We start from the raw sequence: 19,431 nt of genomic DNA, 5'->3' as shown, positions 1-19,431 counted from the left end.
AGAAATGTGTGATTGTAAGCATTGCAATTTTAGGTATGCTGTAATTTTTTGATGCATAAGAAATGCTGATCTGGAAATCATAGATCTATTTTGAGATAATAGACAAATGTATCTTGTTATTTTTAGGTGGATCAAGATGTGCTTATTACTAACTCATATGAAACAGCCATGAGGACGGCACAGAATTTCCTTTCTATTTTTCTTAAGAAGTAAGTACTGTTGCATTCTTTAGTCTATTGATAAACCCGACTCCAAATGAATACTTTAAAACCTGACCATTGAACAGTAATAAATGCCTATTCATAAAGTTATTTATAATAATATACTGTATAAATGCCTAAGAGAGCTTCTTGCCTAGACAAAAATTTTTATAGAAGAGAAATTCTGCAGAGTATTGTTCATACATTTAAGAATCTGTTTCACAGTTCATGTAGGATTCCTTTATTATGGGCCTCTAAATTACCTGAAGCTTGGAAGAGAAGGCTGAGCAAATATTTAAGTGGTGTAATCATACTAATTTGGTCATCAGATATAAAAATCCTAGGAATTACTTTCACTGAGCTAAGAGTCTCACTATCTCAAAAAAGAATAAAAAAGGTACCTAAATTAACTATAAGATTTCAAAGAGCAGGTCTTTAGGTTTCTATTGTATTAATTTCTACTGATAAGCTATTTAATAAGCCATCTAGCAATTGGATGCTTCTGATGTTAAAAGTAGGGATGATACATAGAAGTCAAAAAGTATCAGGTATGTTAACTTTTGGTGGCTTTTTGTTGTTGATTTGGTCTGTTGGTTGGTTGGCTGGTGTTCTTTTAGCATTCTGATTGTAACCTTTGTGAAGCATAATACTGAGATGTAATATCACTATCAGACAAACAAAATCAAGCTTAAATCAACTCTTAAATATCCTACTCTAGCTTCATTTTAATAACTCTACCTACTTTGTCTATCCAAGTTAATACAGACTTTAAAGCAAACCTATAAATAAAAACCTTAGCAACAAAATTCTGCTGTCATGGATTAGTTGCTTTATTTCCAGCGCAACTTGGAGGGATAACTGTTTAAGCTATTTCTCTACAAACAAATAAAACAAATTTTCTGCTAGTATTTCAGATTTGTTTTCTTGTAATTGCATAAAACTGTTTTTTTCTGATTAAACATTGAATTACTTCTGTTTATATCAGAATAAAAACTTTATATGACTGTTAAATTTGCTTACAAAAAGCATTTGCTTGTTAACAGGTGTGGCAGTAAACAAGGAGAGGAAGATTACAGGCCACTATTTGAGAACTTTATTCAAGATCTTCTTTCAACAGTCAATAAACCAGAATGGCCAGCTGCAGAGTTGCTACTTAGCTTACTAGGAAGGCTATTGGTAAGGGATTCTTATTTTTAACTATTTCTTATTACAATGAAAACTTGTTTATTTCTGCTAAATAAACACTACTACTTTAGGAATGCTTTCTGATTGTTGACATGCAGCATATTAAGGTTTTCCTTGCATGTAGTATTACTATGCAATACATAAATAATAGAATTTTGGTTAGAGAATCAATTATATGGAACTTGTTAAAAAGTGTATGTATAGTTTCTCATGTAAGTCCAGTTTCATTATTTTATTACATTTTCAACATTAAAAAGTGTTATTTCATAGCATCTTATAAGTCCATGTATTTATTTGGAGTAAAGTCAGACTAAGCTGTAATTATACATATTACATCTCTTCTCTGGACTGTTCCCTTACCACAGAATCAGAAAACAACTCACTGGTTTGGTTTTTTACAACTACAGCAAATGCTTATGACATTTTACAGAATGGGAATGCTTGTGTTAGTGTGTTTTTTAAGTGTTGCTCTTCAGTATTGTAATGTAATTAATTCAGTAACTTGAGCTGCTTCTTGAAAAAGTACTGTAAGATCTTGTTCTTGGTAAAATGTAGCTTTATATTTGTGTGAATAATGAGGAGGTAGCATTATGGTGTTTAAAATCTCTGCTGTTGAAGACCCACTGTGCTAGTTGTCCAATTTATGTAATAAAAATGCATTTTAAAAACTCTGACAGACATATCTGTAGAGCGAGACTCAATAAGAAAGAAATATTTATATAAAGTAAGTAATATATGTTTGATGTACTAGTAAGTTATGTAATTTTATGCAATATGGAAGTTAGATGGAAATTTTAATAAGAGAAAGTAATCTTTTGTGAGAAGAATCTCTGTGGCATAAATAAATATTTATTTTTAAATGTCTATTCTGCTTTTTTTAGGTTCACCAGTTCAGTAACAAATCCACAGAAATGGCATTAAGAGTTGCATCTCTTGACTATCTTGGAACTGTAGCGGCAAGACTGAGGAAAGATGCAGTCACTAGCAAAATGGATCAAGGATCTTTAGCCAGAATCCTGAAACAGGTGTGTGAGACATCCATGACAGCCAGATAGAGATCTATCCATTCAAATGCTTGAAATTTTTAAACATACTTTAAAAATCGACATTATGGAGAATCAGTCTTAATTCACTGTTTAGGTTTCTGAATCAAATATACACAATTTATAAGTATCAGATGTGTTAACTCATGTCTTAACTCATGTGCAAAAGGATTGCACCATTTCTGTAGAGATCCTATACATTAATTAAGTACAGTGGTTAGTCAGTTTTCATGTGACAATACTGAGGAAATAATGGAGTAACAGTTGGATTCTATCTTAAGACGCCTTAAAAATACATATGAACCTGCATTTGCTATCGCAAAGTGGAACCTGAGCTTCTGGAGCTCAAATACATACTTCAGAGAGTTAATCTATTAGTCTTGCAGGTCTAGTTTTTATGTGGTGTAATTTGATGTTTTGGGCGTGGTTTGATGTTTTTCCCTGAACTTGCATATGTGTCTGTAGTGGGTTGATGCTGGCCAGATGCCAGGCCCTCACCCAAGCTGCTGTGACTCCTCTCTGCAGCTGCATAGAGGAGAGAAAATGTAAGAAAGTGTCCAGGACAGATCACTCACCAAATACCATCAAAGGCAAAACAGGCTCAACTTAGAGCCTGAAATGAATTTGAATTTATTGTTAACAAAATCAGAGCAGGATAATGAGAAGTCAAATAAACCCTTAGAAACACCTTTCCCACCCTGTTCCCTCCTTCCCTCTACTTCCTACCCCAGCAGTGCAAGGAGACAGGGAATAGGGATTGTGGTCAGTTCATCACCTGGGCTTCTCTTGCTGCTGAGGGAGAGGAGAAGTCATTCCCCTGCTGCATCGTGGGATCCCTCCCACTGGAGACAGTTCTCCATGAACTTCTCCAGCATGGCTCCATCTCATGGACAGCAGCCCCCTGCAAATTACTGCAGTGTGAGTCCATCCCATGGTCAACAGCAGCCCTCAAACTCTGCAGCAGTGGGTCACTCTTCTGTGGGGTGCAGTCCTTCAGGGACTTCAGGGTGCTCCAGCCTGGGAGCAGGGCCCTCTTCCCACAGGTCTCCCACAAGCTCACAGCCCCCTCAGGCACCCACCTGCTCTGGTGTGGTTCCTCCAGGGGCTGCAGAGGAATCTTAGTTCCAGTGTCTGGAGCATTTCCTCCCCCTCCTCCTTCACTCACCTTTTGTCTGCAGGACTGTTCCTCTAAACATGCCTGGTCACAATTACATTTGAACAATAACTTTTTTGTTCTTTCTTCTAAAATATGTTATCTCAGAGACATTATCACCATCTCTAATAAGCCTAGCCTTGGCTAGCAGGACCTCCATCTTTGGAGTCACCAAGGACTGGCTCTGCTGATATGGAAGAAGCTTCTGGCAGCTTCTCACAGAAGCCACCCCTGTAGCCCCTCTCACTACCAAAACCAGGCATGCAAAGTCTTTAATTAGAGAGTCTGTATTTGGATTTCTGCTAATGCTGCTCAAAATCTGCAGGAGTGGCAACATATGCTAAAGCAGAGTATACATTTGGGCTCTATATAGTATATAATATGAGAAAATCTCATGTCCCGTGTGCCCTTTTACAAAATGAGGACTTATATTTTTCTTATGGACACTATGAGTTTCTTTCTGAACTGTTGTCAGGATTTCCCTTCCACATCCCTGAAAGACTACAGACCTACTACACATATTTTATAATGACCATTGGATTTATACTGAAGGAAAAACTCCTATACTTTTCAGGCATTCAATTAAAGAGTAAAAGTCATCTACTCTTTTATGAGGCTGATTCTTCCCATCATTTCTTTCTGTTAGAATATTCTGCAACATACAGTGTCAAATATTTATGTCCATGGCATAATACAATTTATACTTCTGTATGATAAGGGAATACAGTTCTCCTCTGTTGACAGTGATTCTGACAATTTTACATTATACTTAGTGAGTAAGTATTTCAGAAGAATCCTTTTCTCTTTTTTTTTATCCTCAGAAATTGTAATAGTATTGAAAAATATTTTAGAAATATATATACCTGAGCAGTGACCTGAATTTTTCTGTTTGGTTTCAGGTTTTTACAGGATCAGGTAGCTGCTAGGCATTGGCATCTAGAGAAAATAAAATTGTTGTGGGCAATTAATTGTTAAAACTTTTTTTTTTCAATTTCTCAGGAAATTTAACATCAGTAATGGTAGACAGTGCAATCCATGCATCATGGAAAGCGTGTTCTATACAGTACCATCAGGGTAGATTCAAGTCAGGGTAGATTGTTGTGTTACTTGTAAATTTGTAAGAGAACAGCTATGTATACAGCACAGCTAACCTTCACTTTCCTGGTCAAATGGCAAGAAAATAAGAAAACCTATTAGCTGTTGTCACTAGAAACTTAAATTATAAGCTAATTATTCAGAAATTAGCTCACAACTCTACAGATTTTTCTTCCCTGCTAAATTGAATACTTCTGTTGGATATTTTCTACTGCACTCTGATATCATTACCACAATATTAGTCAATGGTTGATAAATGCATATAGTGCTCCCTGCTGTGGTTTGGACCCATGGTTCATAGAATACATTTTAGAGAAAAATCTATTCTGTTTTGACATTTTCAAGCAGTATTTTCTTTTTAGAAATAGGTTGTCTAGTTTATTTGAACACTTGAGCATGCCTTTCATTAGTTTAGCTCCTGATACACAGATGTTTTGGACTTGTTAATGTTACCTTTCTCTGCTTGCTGATGCTTGCAAGCTGTGTTACATGCTGCATACATGTCAAGTACAGAACTGAAAATAGTTTTAAGTTAGAACTTTCATTGCTGAGAAGAAAATTTTTTTTCTGGATGGAGAATTTAAAACCAGAAATTATTCTTCTACTTTCATTTTGATTATTGAATATTATTTTTTAAAGGATTCATGGTTTCTCTTTGTTTTTTTCTGGGATTTTTATTTGTTTGATAATAGTTAGGCAGTTAAGCATCAAGCACCCCTTGTATTAAGCCAGTTATCTACAGAATTTCAGGTTTGTCACAGGCCAGAATTTCTACTCACAATTTGCACATCAAAGTATTTATATATATATGTATAGGTAAAGCTAATCAGTATTATATACTTAATCAGTATTATGTGTCTTGTGGGCATGCTTTCAACTCTTGAACTCATTCATTTTGGAGTAAAAGAATAATACCTTTTTCCTGCTGTAACATCAGCAACTGCAAGGACATGGGTGTTTCAGTGTAATATTGAGGAAATAAAGGTGTTTTCTGGGTTTCACCCTTTTTTATTTTTCTGTGACAGAAGGTCCTCATGCAAGATCATAGAAAGAAAATGGACCAAATCAGTCAGTCTGTTTTAAAACCAGTCTTATTCTACTCGTAATGTTTTTTTTACTTTGTAATGAATTGGTTAAAAAATTAGTAATGCTGTACAATTGTGCAAACAACTGACTTCAATGTATTTCATATGTGGACATGCAGATTTTCAGATGGTAATTACGACTGTGCAATATTCTTGTTTATAACTATCATTCTACTTCTAACAGGTTTCAGGAGGGGATGATGAAATTCAACAGCTGCAAAAGGCTTTACTAGATTATCTGGATGAGAACACAGAAATTGATGCTTCATTAGTGGTAAATTTCAGCTTTCTTTCATCAAGAATGTTTATAAATAATTTCAGTAATATGTGCTGAAGAAAATTTTTCTTTATTATATATATTAGTGCTTCATTAAATTATCACCCTAACATATACTGTTGATTGTGTTTTCCAAAATCTTGATGCATTAGATTCCCTAAATCTCATTATAAATATGTTAATTTTCTTTTTCTTTATTTTCTTTTTCTGTTCATCCTGCCATATTTCTCCAGTTTTCTCGGAAGTTTTATGTAGCTCAGTGGTTCCGTGATACAACTATGGAAACAGAAAAAGCAATTAAATCTCAGAAGGATGAGGATTCATCTGAAGGAACTCATCATGCAAAAGATGTTGAGACCACAGGACAAATCATGCATAGAGCGGAAAGTCGCAAAAAGTTTCTACGAAGCATCATCAAAACTGCTCCATCTCAGTTCAGTACATTAAAGTATGTTTCAGTACCACTTTCTTCTTTATTAGCCATGCATTTGATGTTTTAAATAATTTTTTGTAAACATGTCCTGATTAACACATGGAATTTATTTCAGGATGAATTCTGATACTGTGGACTATGAAGATGCATGTTTGATTGTTCGCTACTTGGCCTCTATGAGGCCGTTTGCCCAGAGCTTCGATATTTATTTGACACAGGTAAACTGTGGCTGGAAGTGTTGGTACAGTGAGACACAGTTGGATTCTGCTTCCAAACACTTTCACAGCCATATACTATTATCTGTCCATTGCTGAGCAGGGGTGTTTACAGGCCATGAAAACACCATGTGCTTTCATATTCTGTGTTGATGGCAAAAGCGATTATGTTTCTTTTTCTTGCATGTATTTTGTATGTTATAATGTGCACGCATTATTTGATTTATTCATTTATGGTTATGGCCAAATCACTGTATGCACACAGTAGGAGGATCATCACAAAATGTTGAAATAATTTTCACAACTTCTGTAAGATGCTTATTCCTCTGGTAAGATTAACTTATGAAATTGAGCTTAATTTGATTTGAAAGTAAAAGCTAGATTGGCCAGTTGTTTGCAGTGCACATTGCTGTCACTTTGGAACCTGCTGTTTGACCAGTGTAGTTTCTTGCTTTTTCTGGGAGAAGGGCACTAACATTGGCACAGTGCCATCTTTGAAATTCAGTACTAGTTTAGGTTGCACTACTTAAATTGATCTGCATACAGAGCCATTCTTAGAATGCTCTTGTCCAACTTTGCTGTTAAAGAACCATGATGAAAGCCACAACTGAATGACAAAAGTAGAATTTAAATTTAAGAACCTTCTAAGCAATTTTAGAGAAGTAGTAAATCATGGTAAATATCCACGTTCTGTTTTCAGTGCCATGAAACATCACTTACATGAACCTTTTAGTTCTGTGAGAAGATAAACTCAGCTTTTAGTTATTATTATTTTAATAATATTATTTTCATATTATTATGCTGCATTTTTGCTCTTAAGTATCACTTGGTACCTTCCCAAAACAATTGAATCTGTGTTTTTGTTCTCTTCTAGATTCTGCGTGTACTTGGTGAAAATGCAATTGCTGTTCGAACAAAAGCCATGAAGTGTTTGTCTGAGGTTGTTGCTGTAGACCCCAGCATTCTAGCCAGGGTAAAAAAGAAAATATCTACCATGCACGTATCACCCTTAAAATAAATCTTTATTTCTTATTCTGAATCTTTGTTTCATCTGTTCTTTTTAGCTGGATATGCAACGAGGAGTTCATGGGCGGCTAATGGATAACTCCACTAGTGTAAGAGAAGCAGCTGTGGAGCTGCTTGGACGATTTGTGCTCTGTCGTCCTCAGCTTGCTGAGCAGTATTATGACATGCTGATTGAAAGAATATTGGTACGATGACTTGGTGGTATTTATGGTAAAATAAGTGGCATTGGAAAATTTGCTTTTAACTGAGCCTGTTTAATAAATTGAATTGTTTGAATGGTGAGCCATCATGCTTTTAGGGACTACCTTGTAAAATGCATCACTTACTTCTAGGGACGCTTTATTATGTTGAAAGGTGAACTTCTACAGAAAGTCACACAGCATCAAGACCAGGCTATATTGCTTTTGATTCCATTATTAGTGCTCAAATTAGCTGTGTCATTCTTTAAGCCCAAATAGAAGTTTTGCACACACCATGCAGCTGCTCACTTCAACCCCTGCATCTCTTATCCCTACCCTGGTGGAATAAGCCAGGATTGCAGTAACTTTTACATGTTGAGATAAGAATATTTAATAATTAAAAAGAAAGTAAAACACAATAAAAATTATAAATAATGATAATAGAAAGGAAACAAACCATTCATGCACAAAGCAGTTGCTCACCATCTGCTGACCAATGCCAGAGCACTGTTCCCAAACCTAGATTGGCTGTGCTTTCTAATAACTCCCCCTGGTTTATATACCAGGCATGACATTCTATGGTGTGGAGTATCCCTTTAGCCAGTCCAGGTCATGTCTTGGTATGCTCCCTCCCAGTTTATTTTGCCTACCTACTCATTGACAGAACATGAGACAAGGAGGGAAAGAAAAAGTCCTTGACTTGGACAAACACAGCTTAGCCAAAACCGAAACATCAGTGTGTTATCAACACCACTGTTATTCTGAATCCAAAGCACAGCACTGTAACAGCTACTGAGAAGAAATTAGCTTATCCTAGCTTTAACCAGGACAAAGTGAAATAAGGAATTTTGCTGCGTATTTGAAGTCTGAAATATGGATAATTGAGGGCAGATTTTCTATGCTATTTTTAATGTTTTGAAAGGTTTATTTTTTTTTACAGAAAAGTTGGGTTTTTTGTCCAGGTGTTCATTGTTAATTTAACTGTTGGATAACATTAGCTTATGGTATCCATGTCAGGATTTTAGTCAAGTACTACACATTTGCTATACTTACATGATAAAACAAGTTTGTGGAGGCTTTTGGAGATAAGTAGGTCATGTGCATATAATACTACATAAAGCAGTTAAACCTGACATTCAGATTCAACAGATTTTGAGTAAGGTGATTTGAAGTGAAGCTCTTCATCTGTCTCCTTAGATGAAGCCTAGTAAAAGGGAAATTACTGCCTGCATTTATCTTATCCATAAGCTTTATCCAAAGGCTTAAAGTATTACTGTCCAAATCTATAGGGGATCTTGTGTGTTTCAGTAAAGTAGCTAAAGCGTCACCACATCTGGCTTTTAAGTTCTTGAGTAAAGAAGTGGATTATACAATCGCAACATCATGAGCTCTTAGATGGGAGTGTATAGATGGAGAAGATGTGTCAGCACTCTGGGAACTCAGCCAGAGCCTTTAGAACAAGCTGAGTTTTTGTATAAATGCATTCCAGAAGGTTTTAGTTGCTTTTTCTAAATGAATTTTGCAAGTCAAATTGGTTGATCTTCAAATATTAATTAATATAGAACATAAATTAATGTTTCTGATTTGTTTTCAAGAGTGTAATTCTTTTCCTTCACAGGATACTGGTATCAGTGTCAGAAAAAGAGTCATAAAAATACTTAGGGATATCTGCATTGAACAACCAACCTTTCCCAAAATTACAGAAATGTGTGTGAAAATGATTCGGAGAGTCAATGATGAAGAAGGCATTAAGGTAGAATGAAACATATATTTCAGAATTTTAATTATTGTTACTTTAGTGTTTCCCTATTTTGACAAAATTTTAAAAGTATTTAATTTGTCCTTTGTAATATTTATGACTTATGATTTTTTAAGAGCTGATATTTTAGCTTTCTGTAATTCTCTCTGACTTCTCTCTTTTCTATCCTCTGTTTTCTGTAACTTCTTGCTAATAATCAAAATATTTTCAATATTTTCCAAAGATTTTTTTCTTCTTACAAGTATTTTCTCTGGTGCTTCTCTTTTCTAACAATTAAAATTGGCATATAAAACTTTGATTTCTGCAAATCAATAAATTTTAAGTAAAAATTAACTACTTGACATTAATATATGCCACATGTAATTATTAAAGTATTAATCTAATTATAAAGTATTAATTATAAAGTGCTAATCTGTGCTAATGTTCAGTGAGGCAGTTTTTCCCCTGAAATGTTGCTTATATACTCATACTCTACCCTTTGTGCAGTGTGTATTTACAGAAGGGCACAAACCTAATATAATGTGTTAAATCGTAAAGCTGACAATGATTATTTCATTTAATTTGACAAATTATTTTTAAATTGTTGAGTAATTAGGGACATGGCTGTAGTAGTTTTGTATCACACTTTCAGTGAAATTTAAAAATTTTAAAGCTGCAGCAGATATTTTTACCTCTTGAGGTATGTTAATGTAAAGTGGCTTTCTGAGAAGACTCTTAATCGACAAGCAGATGAACAGCTAGAGCCAAGGTGCTGTTGGAAAGGGAAGATGACCATGTTCTCTCCCCTCCTTTGTCTCACCTTTTTAACAATAACAAAAAATGAGGCATAAACTTCAATACATTTTTAAAAATTCCATGAAAGAGAAGTAATTTTGGAATAATTTTTATTCACTTGTATTCTATTTCATATTGTCCTCCATTCAAAAACATTGGAAGGTAACATACTTCCTATATTTGAGTGTAGAGACTTGGCTTCTCTCTTTTTCCTACCTTGTCACAGCTGTTTTGTAAAGTAGAGGAACCTACCACTGCTGCTGCAGTTCTCCTGTTTGTTCAGTTGTCATCTTCTCAGCTGTGTTTTTCTGAGGAATACCAATTAATGCAGAAAGATGGTAACTTTATTTATGCAGCATCAGTTCCTATTGTTTCATTTTGCTGAAGTTTGACATGAGATGAGTGTAAGTCCTGTAATAGTAATCTGGGTCTGTCTCAGATAACATTTCCTACTACAGTCTCATTTAAGATGTGTAATTCCTTATGAATAGGCACAGATCATCAGCATATCTGCTCTAGAGATGTATTATATAATACTTATGTGACAATGTAAGTTTATTATTTCTGGTAATATTTTATTTTCCTTTAGAAATTAGTAAATGAGACATTCCAGAAGCTCTGGTTTACTCCAACTCCACACCATGACAAAGAAGCAATGACAAGGAAAATACTGAACATCACTGATGTGGTATGTTAAACAAATTTTTGAGTTGTGTGCAAAATTCAATTTTGTTTTTAGTATCTTAGAAACATTATCTGTTTTGAACACAGTATGTTAGACAGTTCCCCTTTTTATATTTCCTGACATGAAATGTATGCCAAAAATATTCATGTGATGGAAATTTTAAATGCTCACTAATCTGCTGGCTATAATAACTGTGACCACACTATGTTCAGTTTCTGTCGAGTACTTGTTCAGTTAAAACACAACCATTTTCTATTATATGTGACATTCTACAGGAATTGCTACTAGCAGTGTATAGTTAAGCCTACCTAAGAACTTGTCTCCTAAAAGAAAATTTTCCTCAAACAATTGATAAATAACCTTTATTTGGCACAGTTAATGAGCTGTTTAATAAATATAAGGTCATGTTTTTACTCAGAGTAAACTGATGTCTGTCATAATTGTATCTTACTATTTAGGAGCAGCAAATTAAATAGCATATATCCAAAATACCAAAACCTATTTCAGATAAAAATGTTTTAATTTGTAGTGAAAATACATTGTATAAAACCACTGTGCTGAAAAGATGTTTTAATATAAATTATTCAAAGATCTAAATTTCACATTAAAAACCTGACTTCATTGCTTACAATTATAGGTTTAAACCTTATTTTTCTTTTCAGTGTTTTTAAAACTTACAGTCTAGTTTGTATTTTTTCTGTCTGAGAAGTCAGTCAATTTGACTTCTGTTTAATTCTCAGTTCTCCTGCAAGTTCTAATTTGAGCCACCTGTGTGCTGTTCCTGATATATGATAGCAGTGAAGGCTTGTTCTGTTTATATAAAAACATGTATATATGTGGGTGTGGGTGTGTGTGTATATATATATATATACATATACACCTAAATAAATGTGTGTGGGTGTTTGCGTGTGTGTGTACTTTTCCCTGGTGCCCAGTGACAGGACACAAAGGAATGACCTGAAGTGGTTTCGGTTGGGTAAAAGCAAAAGGCTGTTCACCCAGAGGGTGACTGGGCACTGGAACAGACTCCACAGGGAAGTGGTCACAGCACCAAGCTTGACAGAGTTTAAGGTTTGGACAATGCTCTGTGAGTCTTGGGGTGTCTTGTGCAGGGCCCAGGTTGGGGCTTGATAAACGCTGTGGATCCCTTCCGAATTCAAGATCTGTGATACACATGCTTGTCTGTTTTCAGTAGCAGGATTATATTTATACATAAATTTGTGCAAAATTTCCTACTAAACGGAAGCTTATTTTGCACTAGGAACAGCAATCTCCAGTAAAAGCCTGTAGGCTTTGTGTTGTATGAAATACAAATTCTGGAGTCACTAAAATGGTGGGAACTATTTTTCAAATACAGAAGACCGTTTCTGGTCTCTATTGTTCTTATTGCATATAGAAATGTATACATGTTTGATGGTCTTTTGAGATTACATGTGTATTTAAACAATTTTTGTTCAGATGTCTTATTTATTAACCAGTTTATTCTCCAAAATACTTACAGGTTGCAGCTTGTAGAGATACAGGGTATGATTGGTTTGAACAGCTGCTTCAAAATGTAAGTAATGAATGTTGAATGTGTGGTACAAACATTGTTAGAATTTTAGTGTTCCTTTTGCTTCTAAAATACATAGAATGGGAACTCCAAGAGCAGTCCTACAACAAACAAATTGAATTCCTGCTCTTTAACATCTGAGCTTTTTCCTATCTTTCTCAGTGTAGTTTTCTATGGCATTAGTTTCTGTCTTTGCAAGTGATCTCTTAAAAATACTCCACTTCTTGGTTTTGGGAGAAGTATAATTTGTTTCTTTAATTTCATTAGTTCTTCAGTAATGACTCACATAATACAAAGTTCACAGCTAAGATACTTAATTCTGAAATAAGGTATCTAGTGATGTCAGGATTTTTTTAACAGTAAATAAGTGTATTTTCACATGCAGTGTATTATCTACACAATATATGGAAGCAGTGAATCTTCAGAGTATAAGTTAATTCTGCATTATATTCTACTTATATCTAATACAATTCTAAGAATTGAGCTTGGTTTGGTATATCTCTTAACCTGTGTTATCATTCTCCACATCTTGCTTATACTGGTTAATTTTCAAGCAAGAAAATCCTTTGATTCCACTCTTGCCTGGAGTGTCATGAAAATAAATTATCAAGTAAATCAAAACCTCTTCATTAAGAGCCTCTTCTCTGAAGAAGAGGTTGTAATACCATCTCAGTCCTTATTAGATACTAGAAGAATCTTCATGGACACAATTTTACTACCCAAACTCATATGTAAAAAGTTTAAATAAAGTGTTGACATACAGCTATGTTAGAACCTCATTTGTTATTTTAGCTTAGTGTCAAAAACATTTGTTTTGAATTTGCACTTTATTTCTCTAAGCATTTAAAAAATCTTCTAACTCCTGCTACTTTCTGCATTATTTCATTAAGCATAAAGCAGCTGTCATCCTGATGCAAAAAATAAGAACTACTATGGATTTTTATGAGTTACTTTTTCTTTTTATGTTGCTTTTTTACTTCTTGTAATTTTTTCTTCACTATGTAAGCTTCATGGAGAATTAAATACTTTTGTAGTCTAAAATCTTTGTGTATCTGTAGTAGTTGTTACAACACCAGCATATATTCTATGCAAATGAATGCAGCTTTAACACTAAACCATTTTTTGTTTCATCTGCTACAGCTGTTGAAGTCAGAAGAGGATGCCTCATATAAACCTGTGAAGAAAGCCTGTACCCAGCTTGTTGACAATTTGGTCGAGCACATTCTTAAATATGAAGAATCTTTATCAGGTAATATTTTTTAAAATTCAGTTAAAATCCTTTGATTTTTTTAAATGCTATGACAACAGTTGTTAAAATCACTTCATTGCAAAAAGTTACTGTGCTGGAATTCCTGTGAAAAGCTGATTGTATTAAATCATTGTTCTTAAGTGATGAAATTTAAAGTACTGTGTAATAATAAAACTTCCCTCATCTTCATTAGCTAACCACAATAGTAGAATTACTTCTAAAATAGCTGGTTCAAGCTTTCAGATCACTAAAACCAAAACTAACATGGCAAATTGAATTTGCATTAATATGGTCTACATTTGTAATAGGAATAATACGCTGGGCTAGTCTAACATTTACAGTAAGGAGTTTATAAACTGGTCTTTGATACATCTTCGCTTCTTTTTTCAAGTCTTTTGTAGTCACATATAAATGTTAATACAGTATGTTCCCATTTCTAATAAAAGCATTCTGTTTTGATCTTTAAAGAGATGCAATGAAAGAGATACTCTAGACAGTGTTTAGGCTATATGTTTTTCATTGCTTAAACAGTACTTGGTCTTACTATCCTTTTTGTATTTTCTAATCTTTTGCAGATTCTGACAATAAAGGTGTGAATTCCGGTCGCTTGGTTGCTTGCATAACCACTTTGTTCTTATTCAGCAAAATAAGACCCCAACTAATGGTCAAACATGCCATGACCATGCAGCCATACCTGACCACTAAATGTAGTGTAAGTAGAGACGATCAGTATTTTCCCTAGATAATTGAGCATGAAAATTAACATCTGTCTTGTATACTTGATAAAATTTAAGGTAGGAAAAGGAAAATTTTAAATGTGGAGTTTTTTCATGAGCATCATAGCTTTGGAAGTTACTAGATCTTTTTGACGATCTCTGTAGCTTTTATGATGTTCTCCTTCATGCTCTACCTCCATATTTTGCAGCCAAATGAAACTGAATCCTGTGCTGCCTCCTTCAGTTTTTCTCCTTTCAAGAAATAGTTTCTTAGAATTGCTTTAGTTTGCAGTCACAATCTAAAAGTACTTAATGTTTAATATTTGAACCTTAAGACTAAAGATAAAGTTCCATAAGATAGAGTGATCTGATATATAGCAAATGTATGAGAAGAAAAACATCTTCATCCTTTTCTAGACTTGATTTCTCATTTCTCTAGCTCTAGTGCTCTTGTGTTCCCCTGTAAGACATCATAGAGACCTCTTACACTGAAACCCTCCCCCAGTCAGGTCTCTGAATCTTTGCAGTGGTTTCTGCCATTTTGATCTGTCCCCCTGACTGGGTAAAAAGAGCAGGGCAGGATCATGCACCCATTGCTCAAGGATGATGAGCATCACTGGGTGGCAGCAGTGCTTTTCAATAGGTGAGCTGCCCCAGGGCAGGCTTAAGGGGTAATCTAAGGTAATTTAGATTGTAGATACAGCCTGACATTTTGCAGGCATTTTCCACATTCTCCAGGCACATTTCCAACAGGTTCCTAGAGCTGCTTGAACAAACAGTATAAGAAAGACTTACTTAAATATTTACTTGCTGCAGCTCACTTAGTGGGTTGCAAATGGTTTGTTTTGTATTTACACATGGTTGAGATGAATCACAGAATTACTACTGACAGCTTGAATATGTCAAATAGCTTGATACTAGCATTCAGGATTTATACTATCCTGATTAGCAAGCTGGATTTGTCAAAAGTCAGTTTCTGACAGTGTGTCTCTTTAGCAGATGTTTTCCATAGATTGCATACAGTCATGATAATGCAAACTACTAGTAATTTAATTGTGTTTTCTACATTTGTGCACATTATTACCTTCTGTTTAAGGTGCATTAAGTCATAGCACAACTTTATTTTGTTGCTGATACCTTGTTTTCAGGTGTTGGGTCTTCTCTGTGTGCATATCTCAGGAAGAGTTCCTAGATATCTTGTAAGACTCCAGAAAATTATCAGACCCGAAGGTTTTCAGGTCTGACACAGCCTTGATAAGAGGTGTAATTCTGTTTATACAGACTTTTTTCCCCGAAAATGCCTGCAGTAAACAGAACTACATTTCATAATAATATGTAATTTAATAGCAGATGTAAAATATATATTCTTTCATATGTTTACCAAATATCTTAATTAAGTTGGAGTTCTTAACTGTCAGTGCATATTAATAGTACTTAGGTTATCCATGACCAGAAGTATTAAATACTATAAATTGAATTATTAATATTTATATTCAATATTAATGTTATATTAAATAATATATTAAAATTATATTAAACACTATAAATGCTGTTGTTTCAGACTCAGAATGATTTCATGGTGATCTGCAATGTTGCAAAAATCTTAGAGCTTGTAGTGCCACTAATGGAACACCCAAGTGAGACCTTTCTTGCCACTATTGAGGAAGACCTCATGAAACTCATCATCAAATACGGCATGACAGTAAGTTTTTAATTGCTACTATTCTATTGATTCCATTTCACATGACTTGGGTTTAAAGACGGTCTTGTCTTCATTATGAAGATAACTACTGAGTCATAAAAAAATCAGTGGTTTGGGTTTACCAGGGTTTCCACATGGTTTTGCTCTATTATAATGAGTTTGAGTAGATTTTCAGAGCAATCTAGGTAGGGATATTATATCTGTTAGATTGTTAATTTTAGTTCAGCATAGCTTTTCCCTGCATAACTTCACAATAATCTGAATTTAAACTTCTAAGTAGATAATTTATTTGTTCTTTCTTGCTCCTAGGTTGTTCAGCACTGTGTGAGTTGTCTTGGGGCTGTTGTGAACAAGGTCACCCAGAACTATAAATTTGTGTGGGCTTGTTTTAATAGATACTATGGTAAGTAAAATCATAACAAGTATCTGTCACTTTTTAGTTTTGAGTACAAGTCTTTTCTGAGTGATACACCACAATTAAACTCTGTGATAAAAACTTTTGTTTTACTGCAGGTGCACTTTCTAAATTAAAAAATCAACACCAAGAAGACCCCAACAGTACAATACTTACTGCCAATAAACCAGCACTCCTTAGATCACTTTTCACTGTTGGAGCACTGTGCCGGCATTTTGATTTTGATCAGGAAGATTTTAAGGGCAACAGTAAGGTAAAATAACTTCCATTTATTCTCCATGTCTTAGGTATACTGAATGTTCCACTTCAGTTTGAAAGCATGTTATTCCTAGTCTCCCAAAGATATATATTTTTTCATAATACATATGGTATAGCTTTCTGATTTTTAAATCCATGATTTTGCAAGGGCTATGTAGTAAAGTTGTGTTTCTCCTTTCCTTTTTTATATATATGCTTTCTATAAGAGTTTTAGAAACATGTCTTTCATCTTGAAATAGCTATTATTTTTGTTTTAATTTGCCCAGGTTAACATTAAGGATAAAGTACTTGAACTGCTGATGTATTTTACAAAGCATTCAGATGAAGAAGTACAGACAAAAGCTATTATTGGTCTTGGTAAGAAATATTAATGTTTTTTTTATTATTCTGCTCCAGTAGAAATTCATGTGTATCAGTACAAATTTATGTATTTGTGTAGTCACAGTAGTATTTGCTTAAAATCAAAACTTACAGCATAATTTGTTTGAGAACTGGTCATAACAAAGTTGTCAAAGGGTTGCTAGTTGTATAAGCCTGTAGCAGCCTGGCTGCTTTTGACAGTCAATGCCTTTTGATGTGTAACCAGGTTGTATAGGGCAGCAAATTTCCAAGGTAATGAAGATGCTATTTTTTTACTCCACGTGCAAGTATGTTGTAACTCCAAACCTTATTTTTCAGTTTACAAGGTAAAAAAGAATGGAAAAACTTGAAGCATTTTAGGGGGTAGGAACAGGAATTCCGCAGGAGTCAAGGGAACTGCTGTTTATAGTAGCTGGATACTTTTGTGAGATTAGTATGGCATTTCAATTACTTGCAGTAGAAAATGAACTGCGACTGACTTCGGGACAGAAAATCTGAGAAAATCTTGTTTTGGCCAGAAGGGTCTTGGTGTCTGGAAGAGCTCAATTATGGTTATTGCATGGTCTAAAATTAATGGTCTCTAAGGCCTCCAAGGCCTGAGAGCGTCCATTGTATAATTTAACTGTGGACAAGAAATTGCCTCTTGTTTTTGCTTTTTAGGTGACTTTTCAGATATCCTACTCTAATACAGGCTAGAGAGGGTTCTGAGGATAAGGGTCAAGACTGAATCTTCATTTCATATTCTATGATTTAAACAATTTAAAGACAGTTGAGCAGGATAAATGGCATTGGAGTTGCCTCTGTTGTATAGCAATGCGGTGGTTCTCTGGATGACTTGTAGTTTTGCTAGGCATTATGTCAATGTGGATGATACTTACCTGTAATCCAGTCCAATTAAATTGCATTCTGCAGAATATCATATGTGGGGTAGGGTCTGTATTCCTAACCATAGACATGATCATTCTGCTCATGGGTATGGAGTATGTCACATTTGCCAAAAATGATGTTTCTAAATTATAGACTGAACTGTGATGTGTTTTATCAGAAGTCATTCTTCAGATTTTTTTTTCTGCCTGTAAGAATATCAATCTTTAATTAAACCTCACTGTTTTAGTGATATATTGATTTAATCCAAGTACTGATTCTGAAGATAGCTTTTGGATTTATGGAGATGTGGTAGACAATGGAAATTTCCACCTCAGGCTGGTCACTGAGCAAAGTTGTTGAACTCATTCAATGTTTATGAGCATTACAGTGAAAAGGACTAGCAAGCTAACTTAACAGTTATATATGGTGAAAAAGGTCATGTGAAGAATGTACTGTCCTGTCAGCCTTTCACTTCAGTAGGGACACTCAGCAGTTGTAGCCTTCGCCTCAGGATGTGCCAGTGCTGTTGAGGGATTAAGCCTAATCCTAATGTTAATTATTATGGTTGTGCTTCTCCTACAGATGTGTACTTGAAAAACAAGTTGAGGATATAAACTTGTTAGTAAATTTAGCTAAACTTTTAAGTACCTAATAGTTAATGTTTTACTCAACCAAGTTCAGTGCTTACGCTAAAGAGTCTTAACAGAGTGAAAACAAAGGTGTGAAGAGAAATGGTGTGACAGCATCTGTGAGATGTTAATTCAGTCCTTAAAAAAACATACAGCAGGTGTCTTTCTTCATCTCCTATGACAGCCTCTTATGCCAAGTAGGATTTCTTCCCCAGTTAACTGGGGATGGAAAAGTAAGAATTTCCCTGAGAATACTGGTGATTTAGATTTCTTAAAGTGAATGAAGAAAAAGTTCTGTGAGTTGTTACAGATACTTCCATATGCTTTTCATTTTTAAAATTAACCATAAAAAATGGGTTGGACTTCGTACAGAGGTAGTCAAGTTACAAGCATCAATATACACTTGTATGGACCACACAGTCGTACTACATATTCCAAAGACCACCCTAATTTCTTTTTCTTCTCCTTTCCCTTTCTCTCACCTGCTTATCTGCTTCTTTTTTTGGGACTGAAATGAGATCTGAAACACACTGAGGGCTTGCCTTGGACTTAGCCTTTACCTATACTGTCTTTT

The 19,431-nt window shown here is 34.6% G+C and overlaps 1 protein-coding gene across 5 annotated transcripts in view; it reads left to right on the top strand.

The window, feature by feature from the left end:
* Positions 1-19,431, top strand: part of NIPBL (NIPBL cohesin loading factor) — a 148,735-nt gene that overhangs the window by 119,852 nt on the left and 9,452 nt on the right. For all 5 annotated transcript variants that reach the window (XM_077790267.1, XM_021551742.3, XM_021551725.3 and 2 more), the window contains 17 exons: positions 127-209; positions 1,244-1,376; positions 2,267-2,410; positions 5,946-6,035; positions 6,272-6,486; positions 6,587-6,689; positions 7,561-7,659; positions 7,751-7,897; positions 9,510-9,644; positions 11,014-11,112; positions 12,611-12,664; positions 13,802-13,910; positions 14,486-14,622; positions 16,188-16,328; positions 16,638-16,731; positions 16,842-16,996; positions 17,268-17,358. In XM_077790267.1, the coding sequence (XP_077646393.1) occupies positions 127-209; positions 1,244-1,376; positions 2,267-2,410; positions 5,946-6,035; positions 6,272-6,486; positions 6,587-6,689; positions 7,561-7,659; positions 7,751-7,897; positions 9,510-9,644; positions 11,014-11,112; positions 12,611-12,664; positions 13,802-13,910; positions 14,486-14,622; positions 16,188-16,328; positions 16,638-16,731; positions 16,842-16,996; positions 17,268-17,358 (2,029 nt within the window). The remainder of the gene's footprint in view (positions 1-126; positions 210-1,243; positions 1,377-2,266; positions 2,411-5,945; positions 6,036-6,271; positions 6,487-6,586; positions 6,690-7,560; positions 7,660-7,750; positions 7,898-9,509; positions 9,645-11,013; positions 11,113-12,610; positions 12,665-13,801; positions 13,911-14,485; positions 14,623-16,187; positions 16,329-16,637; positions 16,732-16,841; positions 16,997-17,267; positions 17,359-19,431) is intronic.

The sequence above is a fragment of the Lonchura striata genome, chromosome Z (assembly GCF_046129695.1).
Source record: "Lonchura striata isolate bLonStr1 chromosome Z, bLonStr1.mat, whole genome shotgun sequence".
Lineage (NCBI taxonomy): Eukaryota > Metazoa > Chordata > Aves > Passeriformes > Estrildidae > Lonchura > Lonchura striata.
The sequence above is the reverse complement of the archived record's forward strand: the minus strand, read 5'-3'. Positions and strand labels throughout refer to the sequence as shown.